We start from the raw sequence: 17,830 nt of genomic DNA, 5'->3' as shown, positions 1-17,830 counted from the left end.
TCCATTCCGAAGGCTATAGTTTGCCTAGCCTTTTTTTTTTTTTTTTTTTTTTTCTCGGCAGTCGAAGCAACTTTTTTTTTTTTTTTTTTTTTTTTTTTTTTTTGTCTTTTTGCCATTTCTTGGGCCGCTCTCGGGCATATGGAGGTTCCCAGGTTAGGGGTCTAATCGGAGCCGTAGCCACCAGCCTACGCCAGAGCCACAGCAACGCAAGGATCCGAGCTGAGTCTGCAACCTACACCGAAGCTCATGGCAACGCCAGATCTTTAACCCACTGAGCAAGGGCAGGGATCGAACCCGCAACCTCATGGTTCCTAGTTGGATTCATTAACAACTGCGCCACCACAGGAACTCCCAAAGCAACTTTTCATGCCTTTTTTAGAAAATTACTAATTTATTTCTTTGTATTCTTTTTCCCTTTGTGCCTTTAAAATTTTATTTCTTGACGAATGGTTGATTTACAGTATTGTGTTAACATATATATATAATATGTATTCATATTCTTTTCCATTATGGTTTATTACAGAAAATTGAATATAGTTCCCTGTGCTATATAGTAGGTCCTTGTCCTTTGTAGAAGAATCTCGTCCTTGCAGGTAGTCACGAAGGTAACCAGCAGGTATCTGGGAGAACAGTGATGCTCCTTGACACAACTTGTGGAACTGCTTAGATGAAAGAAAACATTCATTCTTCATCATTAAACAAATATTAATTCAATGTTTAATACCTCCTGGGCACCACTTTAGATACTGGAAATACAACTCTGCATAGCACAGATAAGTCACCACTCCCCATGCCCTGAAAGGCCAGCAGTGCCTGGATAAAATGAATTATCTCATGAGAACATGGGCGATTTCAGTTCTAAATGCTCAAGGGGTTGTTTCTTTTCTTTTCTTTTTTTGTCTTTTTGCCATTTTGGGGGCCGCTCCTGCGGCATATGGGGGTTCCCAGCCTAGGGGGCGAATCGGAGCTGTAGCCACAGGCCAACACCAGAGCCACAGCAACGCGGGATCCAAGCTGCATCTGCAACCTACACCACTGCTCATGGCAACACCGGATCCTTAACCCACGGAGCAAGGCCAGGGATCAAACCCACAATCTCATGGTTCCCAGTTGGATTCGTTAACCACTGAGCCACTACAGGAACTCCCCAAGGGGTTGTTTCTAGAGGCGTAAGTTTCCACCTGAATGGGAGGGGACAGTGAAATCTGAGTATGGGCACATGAATCCCATCTATAGGAGTATGAGGTCCAGTGACTCTCAGAGAAGGCTTAGCAAGGAGGTAGCCATTGAGCTGGGCTTTGAAGTAGAAGTTTGTTAGGTCACCATACTAGGGGAGGTCTTCTACTCAGAGGAAATATTATGGTCAGAGGGTCTTTGAAAAATGAGAAAGTAACAATAACTCAATGCCCCTGGAACACAAAATAGGAATTCTTTTTTTTTTTTGTCTTTTTGCCATTTCTTGGGCCGCTCCCACGGCATATGGAGGTTCCCAGGCTAGGGGTCCAATCGGAGCTGTAGCCACCAGCCTACACCAGAGCCACAGCAATGCGGGATCCGAGCCGAGTCTGCAACCTACACCACAGCTCATGGCAACGCCAGATCCTTAACCCACTGAGCGAGGCCAGGGATCGAACCTGCAACCTCATGGTTCCTAGTCGGATTCGTTAACCACTGAGCCATGACGGCAACTCCTACCACTTATTATTTAGATGACGTTGGGCAAGTTCATTATCCTCATCAGTAAAAAGGGGTAACATCCTTATCTCATTGGGCTATGTCAGGACAACAATAGTGATTCGTTAACACTAACTAATCCAATAACAGTGTTTAGTTAACTTTGCATAATGGGTGCATATTAGTTAAACAAAATAAATATACTCTCTCTCGAGGAAATTTCATTTATATTCATGTCTTCCAAATCCATTTATACATTCTTGTGGTCCTTTTTTCTTTCTTCCTTTTTTTTTTTTTTTTCTAAATTTAAAACTATCTTGAGTGAGCTTTGCCTTAAAAAGTACACATGTATTTCACAAATGTATTTGGTAGAATCTTGGGAGAAAAACAAATTCTTTCAAGTACATACTTTTCCAAGTCTTAGGTTAGTCACTTTCCCTTCTTAGATAAGGAAGAGAGGGTTGAAGAACATTTTTTCTCTGATAACCTCAGAAACCAAAGGAACAGAGAACCTGCAGAAAAAAGACAAATGGAGAAAACATCTTATTTAAATTTAATTCTCAAACTGTGAACTTCAGCCATGAGGCATGCAAAATATCGTAATGGTCACTGAATCTAGAGACTATGTTTGTTGTAGGAAATAGCATTTGCTTACTTTTTAAATGAGCAGTGTTAGTGAAACCCATTACTCGGTACAGAACCTTGTTTCCGGTTTTGTTCCTACTTGTTTATGCAAGTAAATTTAAATGGTGTTACCAGTGGATTTGAAGCCAGTGTATTTTTTTTTTTTTTTTTTTTTTTTTTTTTTTTTGCCTTTTCTAGGGCTGCACCCATGGCATATGGAGGTTCCCAGGCTAGGGGTCGAATCGAAGCTGTAGCTGCGGTCTACACCAGAGCTACAGCAACTTCGGGATCTGAGCCTCGTCTGAGACCTACACTATAGCCCATGGCAATGCCCACTGCAATGCCGGATCCCCGGCTCACTGAGCGAGGCCAGGGATCAAACCCGCAACCTCACGGTTCTTAGTTGGACTCGTTAACCACCGAGCCACGATGGGAACTCCTAAAGCCAGTGGATTTAAAGTACATTATGAAGCCCATTTGCATCCACAGTGAGGTCCCACAAATTTAAACCTCCAGCCTTAGACCCTTCTTCTGCTAGTCCCTGGACCCTGGTTACTGCCTATTGTCTTTCAGCTCTCAGGCAAAGCTTTGCATTTTCTTTTCTTTCTTTCTTTTCTTTTTTCTTTTTTTTTTTTTTTTTTTTTTTTTTTGTCTTTTCAGGGCCACACTCGCGGCATATGGAGGTTCCCAGGCTAGGGGTTGAATCAGAGCTGCAGCTGCCAGCCTACGCCACAGCCACAGCAACGCTGGATCCAAGTCACGTCTGTGACCTACACCACAGCTCACGGCAATGCCAGATCCTTAACCTATTGAATGAGGAGGCCAGGGATCAAACTTGCCACCTCATGGCTCCTAGTCAGATTCATTTCTGCTGTGCCATGATGGGAACTCCAAACTTTGCATTTTCAAAGAATCTTTCTTTGACCAAACAATCTAGGTAATGTTCCTTTGTTTCATACTTTCTTAGAACATTTCTTTCCTTCTGTGCCCTTGTCATCGTTTGTAATGATACACTTTATACTTTGGTTTAAAAAAAATCTGGAAAAAAAAAATAGGAGTTCCCTTTGTGGCGCAGTGGTTAATGAATCCGACTAGGAACCATGAGGTTGTGGGTTCTATCCCTGGCCTTGCTCAGTGGGTGAAGGATCCGGCATTGCTGTGAGCTGCGGTGTAGGTTGCAGACGCGGCTCGGATCCCGCATTGCTGTGGCTCTGGTGTAGGCTGGTGGCTACAGCTCCAATTCGACCCCTAGCCTGGGAACCTCCATATGCCGCGGGAGTGGCTCTAGAAAAGGCAAAAAGACAAAAAAATAAAAATAAAAAATAAAATAAAAATTAAAAAAAAATATGGGCATTCTTGTGGCTCACTAGGTTAAGAACATGACATACTGCCTGTGAGGATGTGGGTTCAATCCCTGGCCTAATTAAGGGTCTGGCATTGCCACAAGCTGAGGCATAGGTCACAGATGTGGCTTGGATCCTGTGTTGCTATGGCTATGTTATAGGCCTGCAGCTGCAGCTCCAATTCGACCCCTAGCCCAGGTGTGGCCGTACAAAGAAAACAAACAAACAAACAAACAAAAAAATCTGCCCCTTTAAACCTGACACAGAGGAGTAATTGCTCTTGAGTGTCTGAGAACTGGACCATAGCATGGTTCCTAGCACATATATAACTCAACAAATATTTACTGCACAAGTGAACTGTCATTTTAGCATTCTGAGGTACACAGAATGAGATTCAGGCTCAAAGTATGAATTTGGGAGTCATCTGCACTTAAGCAGTCTCTCAATACAAGAGAACAGATGAGATTACCTATCTTTTTTTTTTTTTTTTTGTCTTTTCTAGGGCCACCCCCGCAGCATATGGAGGTTCCAGGCTAGGGGTCCAATCGGAGCTGTAGCCGCCAGACCTACACCACAGCCACAGCAACGCGGGATCCGAGCCGCGTCTGCAACCTACACCACAGCTCACGGCAATGCCAGATCCTTAACCCACTGAGCAAGGCCAGGGATCGAACCCACAACCTCATGGTTCCTAGTCGGATTCGTTAACCACTGCGCCACAATGGGAACTCTGGGATTACCTGTCTTGAGGAGAAGGGGTGGGGAGGAGTCTGGGAAAGAGGCTCAAGCAGGTGGGAATGGTCAGTTGTGGCAAATACAGCTGAGAAGTAAATCCAGATCAGTATAGAAATGGTGCCATTCTGCTTGGGAGCTTCAAAGTCATTTCTGACCTTGGTAAGGGTGATTTGGGGTGCTGTGTGGGGATGTCAGGTTAGAGGGGGTTGGGAAAGGAGGTGAGAGACTGGAACCAGCTGGTGCAGAACACCTTTTCAAGAAGGTGTGCAAGGTAGAGTTCCCGTCGTGGTGCAGCGGAAATGAATCTGACTAGGAACCATGAGGTGGCGGGTTCGATCCCTGGCCTCGCTCAGTAGGTTAAGGATCCAGCATTGCTGTGATCTGTCATGTGGGTCACAGACGTGGCTCAGATGATCCTGTGTTGCTGTGGCTGTAGCAAAGGCCAGCAGCTGTAGCTCTGATGAGACCTCTAGCTTGGGAACCTCCATATGCTGTGGGTGTGGCCCTAAAAAAAAAAAAGGTGTGCAAGGAAATCGGAAAAAAAAAAAAAAAAGAAGCCGGAGAGGAATGAGGCATACATGGAGATGTCTTTTGTTTTCATTTTTTTGGTGGAAGTTACTAGAATATGTTTGTATGATGGTGGGAAATATTCAATAGAGAGATTAATTATTAATAAAGAGAAAGAATAACAAGAGACGATCCTTTCATAGGTTTCTGATAAGGAATCAGTGCTGGTTTTCTGTTCTCATTCTTGGACCTACCTCTGTGAGCCGAGTTTAAAAGATAATCAAAAACTGATGAGCATGGCCCTGGAGGGGTCATATGGGATGTGTCAAAGCACTGTGAAAAGATCTTCAAGAAATTGTATCTTTTCAGGAGTACCCATTGTGGCACAGTGGTTAACGAATCTGAATAGGAACCATGAGGTTGCAGGTTCGATCCCTGCCCTTGCTCATTGGGTTAAGGATCCGGCGTTGCCGTGAGCTGTGGTGTAGGTTGCAGACACTGCTCGGATCCCGCGTTGCTATGGCTCTGGCGTAGGCCGGTGGCTACAGCTCTGATTAGACCACTAGCCTGGGAACCTCCATATGCCATGGGAGCAGCCCTAGAAGAGACAAAAAAAAAAAGAAATTTTATCTTTTCAGCTTCCCTGGAGCTGGGAATTAGTTCCAGGGATTCCCAACCTTGGGTGCTATTCATATTTTTGTTCAGATATGCTCTGGTAGGGGGGAAGGGGAGTCAGTCCTGTTCATTGAAGGATGTTTAACAGAATCCCTGGCCTCTACCCACTAGGTACCAGTAGCATCCAGTTGTGACAATCAGAAACCAGAAATTGCTAAATGTCTTTGCGTGGGGGTTGGTGAGCAAAATTGAGAACCAATGATTTATTCAAACTCGAGAAAGTCTAATGTTTAAAAAATCGGCTTTTTAAAAAAATCTTTTCAGGCCCTACTCTATGGCTTATGGAGGTTCCTAGGCTGGGGGTCGAATCCGAGCTACAGCTTCAGGCCTACACCACAGCCAGAGGAACCCAGGGTTCTAGCCCAGTCTGCAACCTACACCATAGCTCACAGCAAGGCTGGATCCTTAACCCACTGAGCAAGGCCAGGCATTGAACCCGCGTCCTCATGAATACCAGTCAGATTCATTTCCACTGAGCCACGATGGGAACTCCAAAATCAGCTAATCTTAACAGCTGTGTAAATGTTGATAAATATTAGTTTCCATGCCTTATGCTGTTGTGGAAAATTATTCATAAACCTGGTGGGAAAGCATACCGTGCTATAAATACATGTTCATATTTTTTAACTCTTAAAGAAACACTATAATATAATGTATAATGCTCTAAGTGAAAAAAAAAAAAAAAGAGAGAGAGAGAGACAGGGGAGTTCCTGTCGTGGTGCAGTGGTTAACGAATCTGACTAGGAACCATGAGGTTGCGGGTTCAATCCCTGGCCTCGCTCAGTGGGTTAAGGATCCAGCATTGCCATGGCTGTGGTATAGGTTGCAGACGCGGCTCGGATCCTGCGTTGCTGTGGCTGTGGTGTAGGCCAGCGGCTACAGCTCAGATTCGACCCCTAGCCTGGGAACCTCCATATGCTGCGGGAAGCCACCCTAGAAAAGGCAGAGACAAAACAAAACAAAACAAAAAACCAAATATATGTATGGATGAATGGACCTTAGGGATAATGGCAGGAAAGGGAACGTCACTAGCATATACTTGGTGCCCCCTACATTTTACATTTTGTAAACCTGATTAAAAAATTTTTTTAAATGTGCTTATTGTATGAAAATGAAAAAGAAAAGCCAGATATACTAAGAAAACTAAAACCATCAAAATATCATCAGTTAATACTTTGGTTAATACTTTTAATATGCTTCAGGACTCTCTGGGCATTCATTCGTTCATTCATTCACTTATTAACCTATTCATTACACATCCCCTGAGAGAGGATAGGCACTGGGCAGCAAAGGGAGATTTTGTTCCTTTTTAATGGGAGAGATTTGGGCATATTTTAAAGCCAGTGGAAGGACCTGGTTCGGAACGAGGAAAATGGGATGATATGTAGAGTGAGGTTTCTGAGAAGAGATGGATTTTAAGCACAGAGTTGGAATCATCTACAGATTAAGGAAGAAAAAAAAAAAAACTTGTGAGAAGATGGAAAGAACACGCACATATACATTTGAATATATGTATCTTATTGTATCTGCAGGTATGCATATTGTTGTACCTACCTGTAGGTATGTATCTTGTGTCTATACCCAAGTTTATGTTTTTTTATCGACACGTATATGTCTTACTGTATCTACATGTTCTTACGAGTGAGCTACTTTGGAACTTGGCTTTTTTACTTATTCTATTGTAGTCATTTCCCCCGTGCATTTCTCTTCCTCCTCCTCATTTTTACAGTATCCTAACGCATGCCAGTAGTTCAGTTTTTAAGGCCACCTCATAATGTTGGACATTTTGGCTGTTCACAATTTTCACCACCATTAACGCGGGACTTAATACCACGGTGGTGACATATTTGTAGCCATCCTGGATTATTTTCTAACAGAAATTCGTGCAAGTAGAATTGCTGAATCAAATGGTCTGCAAAATTCGAAGGATAAAAATCGTGTTTAAACCTCACTGTCATCCTCAGGTATGCGTTCTTTACATGAGGAAGAAACAGAGAGATGGGGAGGTTAAATAACTGGCCCAAGGACAAAATACAAGTGGTGGCGGGCTCATCATGCTGCAGCAGGGGTAGAATTTGCGGTTTAGGCGAGTGTGTCTTGTGTCTGTGTGTGTGTTTCGGTGGAGGAGGGGCCAGGCAGTAGGGAAAGAAACTTGTGTCGCAGCAAAGGAGGAGGAGGAGGGGAGGGACTCAAGCCAGATCCGAGCCAGCCACGGCGAAAAAGGCTGGGCTCCTGGGCTCGGGGCTCAGCGGGCCCCCCCAGCCGCGGAGCGGGGCGCCTCGGAAGCTGTGACACCCACCCCAGCCAAGGAGTTCCAGCCAGGGGCCGCGAGCCGAGCCCGGGCGGTTGCCAAGGGCCAGTCGGGTCTGCGGGTCTAGTTGCTAGGGCCTCCATCTTGAGGCCGGTGGCCACGGCGCCCCCGGAAGGGGTTGCCAAGTGGGACATTCACTTCCGGTCTGGGGCCTGCGGCGGCGGCGGTGGCGGCGGCGGCGGTGGTGGCGGCAGCGGGTCGGTGTAGAAAATGGCGCTGGTGCAGCGGCTCGGGCCTCTCCCCGCGGCGCTGCGGAGGGCTTGAGGCTCGCGAGCCTCACTCGCCGCGCCCCACTTGCTCGTGCACTTTACACACATGAGGTGAGCGGGGCGGGGGCCTCCCTCTGGGCGGGAGGAGCCTGGGGCGCTGCCGCAGGGCCCGCGACCGCGGGCGGCGGCGGCGGCGGCGCGGCGGAGGGCGTCCCCGAGACCTCGGGCCTCGGCTAGGGGGCCGCCGGCTGCGCTGCTGCGGAGGCCGGGCGGGAGGCCCGGAGGGGCCGTGCGGCGCCGCTGGGGCCCGGCCGGGGGCTGCGGCTCCCCCGCTCCGCCTGACCGCAGTCGGGGCTGCAGCCCCGCAGCTTTGTGGGGCCCCCCCACCCCGGGCTCCCCTCCCCCCCATCCGGCCCCGGCGCGAGCCTCTGCCGCAGCAGCTCCGTTTTCACGCGCATCTCTCTCTCTCTCTTTTCTGTTGCAGAGAATTGGAAGCTAAAGCTACCAAAGACGTAGAAAGGAATCTTAGCAGGTAAGATTGGCGAGCTTTTCCGTCTCTCGCCCTATGAATCGTGTATTTTCCACCCTGGCTCGCCCTTGCTGGGTTTAGAAGTTCCCCCGTGTCATTTTCTTTCGCACGCAGGCAGCAGACGTTCGGGAGAAGAGGCCAGAGGGAATACTGGAGGAAGGGATTGCGGGGAGATGCGTAATTACGCGTGTGCTCCTTTCTTTGGGGAGGAAAAACACAGCGAAAGGCAATTCTTGTAAACTTAGTTAAAGCATCCTCACCCTTTTAGAATTTAATTAGGGGACTTGTGCATTAATTACTATTGTAAATGGTTGCAGGCATTGTGTGACTCATGATTGAGGCGGCCCTTATGGCGGGCTGTCAAACTGTTTTGGCTTCCCCGTTATTACTTTGTAACTCAAATTGTTGCCTTTATAAAAAGATACTATGTGTTCGCATTTTTCCCCCTCAACACATTGTACTCAGGCGGATTCTGTTACACTGGAAACAGTTTTGCCCTTGAACTTTACCAAGCATAAACTGCGTTTTGTTTTCTTTTGAACTACATTTCTATCTACGTTCGTTGTGTGCTCTTTTTATCGGCTGGTAAAAGAATTAAAAACCTGTTTCTCAGTAAGTGGGTCTCATTCTTCTTGGACCTGAGTGTTTTTGCACTGGTAACTTAAATCGCCACCACAAAGGGAGTTTTTTGTTTTTTAAACGATGCCTTTATGGAAATGTGTAGCTTTATTGAGCTGTAATTGCTTAAGCATCAAGGCATTGCTCTGCATTTAACTCTTTTTCACATTCATTTTCTGTCTTAGAGTCTTCCCCATTCTTATTCGTCGTTTTCTTTTGCATCATATTGGGACACCCAGAGAAACTTCTAGATTAACCTGACCAGTGAGCAGCTTTCTTTGACCAGAATAAAAAAAGATTTCTCCATCTCAGGTCTTAATGTAGTTTGTGCTTGGTGATTGTAAGTTTTAGGTTTATGTTGAGGTTATTAACATTCACAATTCAAATCATCTGAATATTTTTCACCACATAGAAGCATTTCAAATTGTTAGTCGTTTGAGTTTTATATATACTAATTTGTTGAAGTGATCATTAATGAATCTGTTCAGTCGGTGAAAAATGGGCGTCATTGGCTTACCAAATAAGAGGTTTTGTTAATCAAAATCATTAAAGGATCATTAAAAGGAAATTCAGCCTGACGTCACTGACTAAATAACTGTTGGAAATGTAGAAAAGTTTTGTCATTAAAGCTATTAAAGGTTAAGATATGAAACCATTACATAAAAGAGGTTGAGTTTTTAAGGTGTAATTGTGAAAAGGAGCATGGCTATCAGTCCCTTTCTCTTTCTATTTTTGCTTTGTCAGGTAACTGTATCAGTATCATTCCTTTGGAGGTTTTCTGGGACTTAACTAGAAATTGTCTCTACCCCAGGTATAATTTTCATATGCTGTTAAACAGTTGGATAGAACTTGGGAGTCTCTATCGCTGTGTATCAGAGTTTGAATCTCAGCGTTGCCACTAACGATATGACCTTGACTTTTGGCAAATCGCTTTGCTTCTCTGTTCCTAATCTATTAAATGAGAGGCTTGGGCCAGCCAGTTGCTAAGGTCTCTTAGGCTCCTTGGGTTATATAAAAAGGAGTCAAGAGTTGTCCCTGACCACAGAGAACACGTACATTCTAGTAGGAAGACTGCAGTCAGTACATAAGTAACTAATAGGAGGTAGACGTATGAGGGTCAAAAGAAGATACCATCCCGTTCTTATGCTGGAGGATCTTCAGTTAGCCAGAAGGAATGAAAAGGAAAAACATATAAGGGATGTTACAAGGCAGTGTGTACTAAGGACCCCGTAGGAGGGAAACATTGCCTAAGGGTTAAAAGTTTTCTGAGAAGGGAGAAATACGGTTAGGTGGGTAAATGCTTCCTTTCAACTCCATGTTAGCTCTGCTTCCTTGGTCCCACATAAGGAGAATATCTCTATCTTTACCCATTTGTGCTCTCCCCAGGAACTCAAGGCATTATTCTGTATTCATTTTAGTAAACATTTCTTGAGCATCTTTTATGTTTCAAATGCAATACTGGGTACTAGGGAGGGGAAGAATGGAAGTAACAGAGTTTATTGAGTGCTAACTATTTGCCTGGCACACTTTTCTGAAGATCTTACCTTCACTCATCTGATCCCGGAGCAATGTGAGGTAGGTATTTTTACTATTCCTCTTGAACAGGTGAAGACTTTGATACACAAAGACATAACTTTAAGAAGGCCGCATCACTGGTAATTGGAAGAGCAGTTAGTTAGGCTTTGGGCTGTATGGTTTGCCTCCAAGAGGCATGGTTCTCCACCTCGCAAAATTTGAAAATGTCTTTGGGGAGGCAGAACCTACATATACAAGTAACACTTCTAGATCAGAATTTTCAACCAGGGCACAGTTGACATTTTAGACCAGAGAATTTACAATTGTGAAGTTACCCTGTGCACTGTGGCACAATCAGCATCTATCGGAAGTACTCACTCATGTCTTCAAAAGAACTTCGCGAATCAAAAATGTCTTCAGTATTTTGTTGCTGTTGTTGTTGTTTTTAGGGCCATGCCTGCTACAGGTTGAAGTTCTCAGGCTAGGGGTCCAATCAGAGCTGCAGCTGCCGGGCTTCCCCACAGCCACAGCCACAGCCACATGGGATCCAAGACATGTCTGTGACCTACACCATAGCTCACGGCAACACCGGATCCTTAACCCACTGAGCAAGGCCAGGGATCAAACCTGCGTCCTCACTGAACTAGTTGGGTTGTTTCCACTGAGCTACAGCAAGAACTCCCTGTCTTCAGATTTTTGCCAGATGTCCCTTATAGGATAGAATCAGCCCCGCCCGCCCGTTGTAGATCTTCATGTTTCCTGAAGATAACAAAACATTTGGATTTTAAACGTTAAACATTTAAATATTAAATATCTCTTAATACTATGGAACTCCAGATTCTCTCTGTGTAGACCCCCAGCTTGGAAAATCTAGTCTCTGAATCAGTGATGTTTTATGGCCATTCTTCCTTTTCCTCCGCTAAGCTACAAGCCCTCAAGACTGTGTGCCAGGTAGCCAGTTCTAGTTAAACAAAAAAAAAATTTTTTTTTGGCTTTTTAGGACCACACCCATGGCATATGGGGGTTCCCAGGCTAGGGGTCAAGTTGCAGCTACAGCTGCCCATCTACGCCACAGCCACAGCAATGCAGGATCCTCAGGATCCGAGCCGCATCTGTGACCTACACCTCAGCTCTCGGCAATGCCAGATCCTTAACCCACTGAGCAAGGCAAGGGATAGAACTCACAACCTCATGGTTCCTCGTTGGATTCATTTCCACCGTGCCACGACGGGAACTCCCAGTTAAACAAAATCGACCCAATAGATAAAGTTTAGTTGACCACGCAAGGTAAGCTATCTTTATTAATTCATCGTTGTCCATTAAAATTAATATTTTTCATCAGTATTTTGGGCATTCAGAAAAGGGAACTATAATGTCTGGATCTGGGTCAGCACCATTAGACTAAACTTTCAAGAATGGAATCAATTCTGAAAGGCAAAAAAAAGGGCATTTTAGGAAAAACAGCAGAAATAAAGGCACAAAATCCAGAAAGTACAGGGAATTTTGAAGTAGCAGTAGCTTGATCAGTTGGATTGGCATATTAGGGTAGGGGTAGAGTTTCTTGAATATCAGATTAAGGTTTTCCATAAATCTTACCATGTTTGTGATAAGCTATTATATGCTTTTAGATGGTGGTGATAGGGTAGAAAAATGGTAATAATCTGGGAAAGAGGTGATAAAGACCTGATTTAAAGTGGCAGTAGAGGAGTTCCCCATCGTGGCTCAGTGGTTAAGGAATCCGACTAGGAACCATGAGGTTGCGGGTTCAATCCCTGGCCTTGCTCAGTGGGTTAAGGATCTGGTGTTGCCATGAGCTGTGGTGTAGGTTGCAGGCTTGGCTTGGATCCTGCGTTGCTGTGGCTCTGGTGTAGGCGGGCGACTACAGGCTCCAGTTCGACCCCTAGCCTGGGAACCTCCATGTGCCACGGGAGCAGCCAAAGAAATGGCAAAAAGACAAAAAAATAAATAAATAAATCAAGTGGCAGTAGGAAAAGGAAGCGTGAAGCAGCTCATTAGTCCAGGATTAGTTGTGAGAGGAGTCAGGATACACAGAGGGCTCCATCTTGGGAAAGTAGGAGATCGACCCAGCCCCTGAACAGAATAGAGTAGTGGTGAAATGGGAGTTTGGGGAGATAGCAGATGATGAAGTACAGTTTACAGTTGTAAAAAAATATATATTCTAACTCAGCTTATCTAATTTACACACACACACACACACACACACACACACACACACACACACACACACACACATATATATTTGAGGCCAAAGTAATAAAATCATTGAGTATTTAGATGTGGACTCTTTCAGCAGCCAGTATTCTGATCCTTTCCATTTCCAGTTGAGAAAGCTGCGGTCAAGGTTATATTCTCTAACAAGTGACCGAGCTGGGATTCACACAGGCCTTTTGACTCTAAATATAGCGTTCTTCCAACTAGGCAGCATTTTATTTTATATTTCCGTAATAGAAGAAAGATAACTTTGGTTTCTCCTTTATTTCTGAAAATATGAGAACAATTACTTCCATGTGTTTTCTGACCATTTTACTAATTTACTATAATATGTTGTAAATGATGTTGTATGTTGGCTGTCTAAAGTGGAAGTTGCTTGCTTCGTGTTATGTTGATTTTTTTTTTTCTCAACCAACCATTAAATGGCATTATATAAGAGAAGTTAAAGGCACTGTGTACCATGCAATATAGCATCTAAACTGGGGTGTTTTTAATCTGAGACACTTTTGCCTGAGACATGCTAAATACGAAGAGACTAGAAACTGCGAGAGTAAAGAGGACATTCGGTCTTCCTAGATAAGGTAGACCCTGCTCTATTCACCAACTTTTATCTGAAAAAAAAAAAAACAATCTTCTGATTTTGTCAAGTTTTTTGCTTGCTATCCTGTGATGTAGTTTGTAGGCCAGCAATGCAATTTCATATTGGTAGGTTTCTTTCTAGTTTAATTTTGGCAGCTATGTGGTATACCAATTGGTAGAATAAATGAATCACAAACTGTAAGCTTAATTTTAAAATGTGTAACAACTCTCTGTAGAAAACTTAAATATAAACATCGTTAAAATATCTGAGTACCATTCTGTAACCTCTCGTGGATTTTGGCATCTGAAGTAAGTCTGGGAGTATAAATTACAGTCCTTTATTAGTTCTGTTTTATGACAACCTCAAAAATATTGCCCCAAATTGGAAAGACTAAAATAGATATGGCTTATATATTCTGTTCAGACTGACTGATGACATTTCTCACTCAAAATCAAGAAAATGTCCTCCCATTTAAAAATTAAAAAAAAAAAATCATTCACATCTTCAGCAATGTGGCAAGAGTAGTGCAGTGAACACCTATATTTGTACCTAGGTTTACCAGTTACTAATATTTTTGCTACATTTGTTTTGTAATGCCCCTTCACCCCTAAGACAAGATGTGTCTCCTAACAGCAAGGCAGTTTCTACGTAACAGCCATAAAATTATCATAAATAGGGACGTTTAACTTTGTTGTCTGTCGTACTATTTGGTCCAGATTCAAAATTTCCCACTTGTCCTAATCATGGCTTTTAGAATATATTCTTTTCTCTCAGTTCCTTTATGCAGGGTTGCATTTAGTTGTCTGTAATTTCCTTCCATCAGGTGCAGTTCCTTGTCATTTCTCCCCCTTTCATGGCATTGACATTGTGGAAGAGTGCAGACTAGTTGTTTTTGCAGGCTTCAGCTTGGATTTGTCTGGTTGTTTCTGTATGATTAGATTTAGGTGAAACCTATTTGGCAGGTTTTGTCTTTTTTTTTTTTTTTTTTCCGTCTTTTCTAGGGCCACACCCGTGGCAGATGGAGGTCCCCCAGGCTAGGGGTCGAGAAATCAGAGCTGTAGCTGCCAGCCTACGCCACAGCCACAGCCACAGCAACTCGGGATCTGAGCCGCTTCTGTGACGCACACCACAGCTCAAGGCAATGCCCAGATCCTTAACCTGCTGAGCGAGGCCAGGGATGGAACCTGCAACCTCATGTTTCCTAGTCAGATTTGTTAACCACTGAGCCTGGACGGAAACTCCCTATTTGGCAGGAATATCGCACAGGCAATGTGTTAGTTCCCAGGGCATCATATCAGACTCGCCTCATTCCCATTACTTCAAAGGAATTTACCTGAAACTTTACCTAGTACTTTTACCTTCATACCAACTCAGTGTTTCTTTCATTTTAGGATATGCCAAGTAGTTGAAACTAAGGTATGATTTTAAATAGTTGAGGTTACAATAATTTTTTTCATGTTTAAATTGGCCAGCTGTAATGGCTGCAGCTTTTTTTTTGAAGGGTTATTCCAAAGGTAACTCTTTTATTGTTAGACATAGAAAAGTTGTGTTTTTGGTTTTCACCACTAATAAACTGATAACCCTGGTAAGACAGTGGGCTTGTGATATGCATTCTTTATAAGAATGCCCCATTGACATTAGAGTGGCATTGCGCCACCAGAACAATCCTGGATTCCACAGAGGGACCACAGATGGTATGAAGTAATTTGAAAAATTGAAGGTGTGCTTTAAGATCTATTTCTTAGAATTTATCAGATTTCAAAGGCTCCTGGCTCTCCACAGATTTCAACTTAAGGCAGTTTCTCTCAAAAAAAAAAAACCCCCACCCCGAAAACCAACAATGTGAAAACACAGGTGTCCCTCAGTATCCGGGGGTAATCCATTCCAGAATCCACCCCCCACTGCCACTCCTCCACTTCCCACCAAGGACACCAAAATCTGAGGATGCTCAAGTCCCTTATATAAAATGGCATAATATTTGCATGTAACCGTTGCGTATTTTTCCATATACTTTAAATCATCCCTGGATAACTTACGATACCTGATACGGTGTAAACACTATGTAAATAGTTATAAATACAATATAAATGCTATGTAAATAGTTGCCCATGTATGGTAAATTTAGCTTTTGCTTTTTGGAACTTTCTGGAAATTTCCTCCCTCCCTCCCAATATTTTTTCTCCTTGGTTGATTGAATCTGATTGAATCTGTGGATTTGAACATTGGGATATGGAGGGCCAGCTGTGTGGTTTAAACATCCTATTAAGGTGGTCTTATTTTTAAAATGAATTGCATAACGCTGTATGAGCTGGCTATGAAGCAGAAATCTTAGCATTTCTACTCTTGCAACTAGGGAAGAGCATTTTGAATTTTAGGCAGTAGTATGTTGTGTGGCCATGACTCAGCTGACTTCCCATTTCAAATGGAATGTTCAAAACAGATTGAAACCTGGTTAAGGAATTTTATACTTTGAACCTTACAAGATATTTTCTGCAAACAGCAATTGATTGGGGTTTGTATAATAACAAACAAGATTAAACCAAGTCACTTGTTTTGCTGTTCTTACTAGTTAGTGGTTTTGAGTCACCAGCATTTATTGAGCAGCTTGCTGCAGTGATACTAATTTTATAATTTTGACATCTGTGTTTTGTTGACTTTGGTCCTTTCTTTCTCTTACTCTTTTGGAGTATCCCCCTAAAACACAGGGAAATAGCGCTTTGTGTTGTGAAATATGCACCAATTTTAAATGCATTTTAAAGCATTACTTCACTCGTTGATAATCCGACCACACAAAGGCTATCAGAGGAGGAGTATGTTTTACTTAATATTCTGCTGGCGAATCCCTAGGTGATATGAGGCATATAAGTGAGACTCCTACCATGTGAAAATAGAAAGGGACATAAAATGTGCGTTCTCTGTACTGCTGCAAGTTAATCATGCTCAAGCCGCAGTTCTGAGCCTGTCACTCACTGTTTCTTAGAAACCTCTGCTGCCTCCCTAGCATCTCTGGAATTTAAGCCCAGACTCTTGTCTGGGCTCAGTTTATCTGTTTAGCTTTATTCCTCTACCTCTTGCTCTCTCCTTAATTGCTCCTTCTGTGAACAGCCCCTTCAATTTCTCTCTCAATTTTTTTTATAACAGCTTTATTGACTTAAAAATCACCCCCTTTTAAAGTGTGTGATTCAGTGTTTTGGTATATTTACAGTACTGTGTAATCATCACAACTACCTAATTCTGGAACTTTTTTTTTTTTGGCTACACCCATGGCATGTGGAAGTTCCTGAGCCTGGGATGGAACCTGTACCACAGCAGCGACATGAGCCCCTGCAGTGACACTGCCAGGTCTTTACTCTGCTGTGCCAAAAGGGAACTCCCAGAACATTTTTTACATCTACCTCTGCCCCAGAAAATTCCCCTACGTATTAGCAGTCACTCCCTACTCACCCCGTCTCCAGCCTCTGACAACACTATAGTTGCTCTATGGATTTATTTGCTTGTTCTGGACATTTCATATAAATGGAATCATAATTATGTGACCTTTTGTCTTCCTTGTTTCACTTAGCATTTTTTTCACAGTTCATGTAGCATGTATCAGTACTTGATTCTTCTTATAGGCAAAAGATAGTCCACTGTGTAGCTCTACCACATTTTGTTTATCTGTTCATCAGTTGTTGGGCATTAGGGTTGCTTTCACTTTGGGGCTTTCATGAATAATGATACTGTGACCATTCATATACAAATGTTTGTGTGGATATATGTTTTTTTTTTTTTCAGTTCTCTTGGAAATAGACCTTGGAGTGGAATTGCTGGGGCATTATAGTAATTCTATGTTTTACTTTTTGAGGAACTGCCAGACTGTTTCCAAAGCAGCTGCACCCATGTTACGTTCCACCAGCAACGTAAGAGTGTTCCGTTTTCTCCGCATCCTCTCCAATACTTGGTAGTGTTCTCTTTGATGATAGTCATTTTAGTGGATGTTAAGTGGTATCTCAATGTGGTTTTTGTTTATATTTCCGCAGTGACTAATAACGTTGAACAGTTTTTGTGTGCTTATTTGGCATTTGTGTATTTGATTGGAGGAATGTCTGTTCAGATCCTGTGCTCATTTTTAAAATTTGCTTGTTTGTTTTTTTTCTTTTAATCGTTCAGTTGTATGTGGTCTTTATATATGCTCAAGGTACAAGAACATATAAAGATACAAGTCCTCTATTAAATACATGATTTGCAAATATGTTCTCCGATTCTCTGGGTTGCCTTTTCACTTTCTTGATGTGGTCA

The 17,830-nt window shown here is 43.2% G+C and overlaps 1 protein-coding gene across 24 annotated transcripts in view; it reads left to right on the top strand.

The window, feature by feature from the left end:
• Positions 1-17,830, top strand: part of TNRC6A (trinucleotide repeat containing 6A) — a 244,869-nt gene that overhangs the window by 126,506 nt on the left and 100,533 nt on the right. For 9 of the 24 annotated variants that reach the window (XR_002341000.1, XR_002340999.1, XM_021081315.1 and 6 more), the window contains 2 exons: positions 8,563-8,610; positions 17,397-17,492. Coding sequence is in view for 12 of the 24 variants with exons in the window: in XM_021081315.1 (XP_020936974.1) it covers positions 8,563-8,610; positions 17,397-17,492 (144 nt within the window). In the remaining 12 variants the exon portion in view is untranslated. Of the gene's footprint in view, positions 1-7,719; positions 8,190-8,562; positions 8,611-17,396; positions 17,493-17,830 lie in introns of those variants that run through there. The other 15 variants (XM_021081330.1, XM_021081325.1, XM_021081320.1 and 12 more) reach the window with 7 other exon arrangements.

Source organism: Sus scrofa, unplaced genomic scaffold (assembly GCF_000003025.6).
Source record: "Sus scrofa isolate TJ Tabasco breed Duroc unplaced genomic scaffold, Sscrofa11.1 Contig1431, whole genome shotgun sequence".
In the NCBI taxonomy this organism is placed as follows: Eukaryota; Metazoa; Chordata; class Mammalia; order Artiodactyla; family Suidae; genus Sus; species Sus scrofa.
This window is presented reverse-complemented; position numbering and strand designations above follow the sequence as displayed.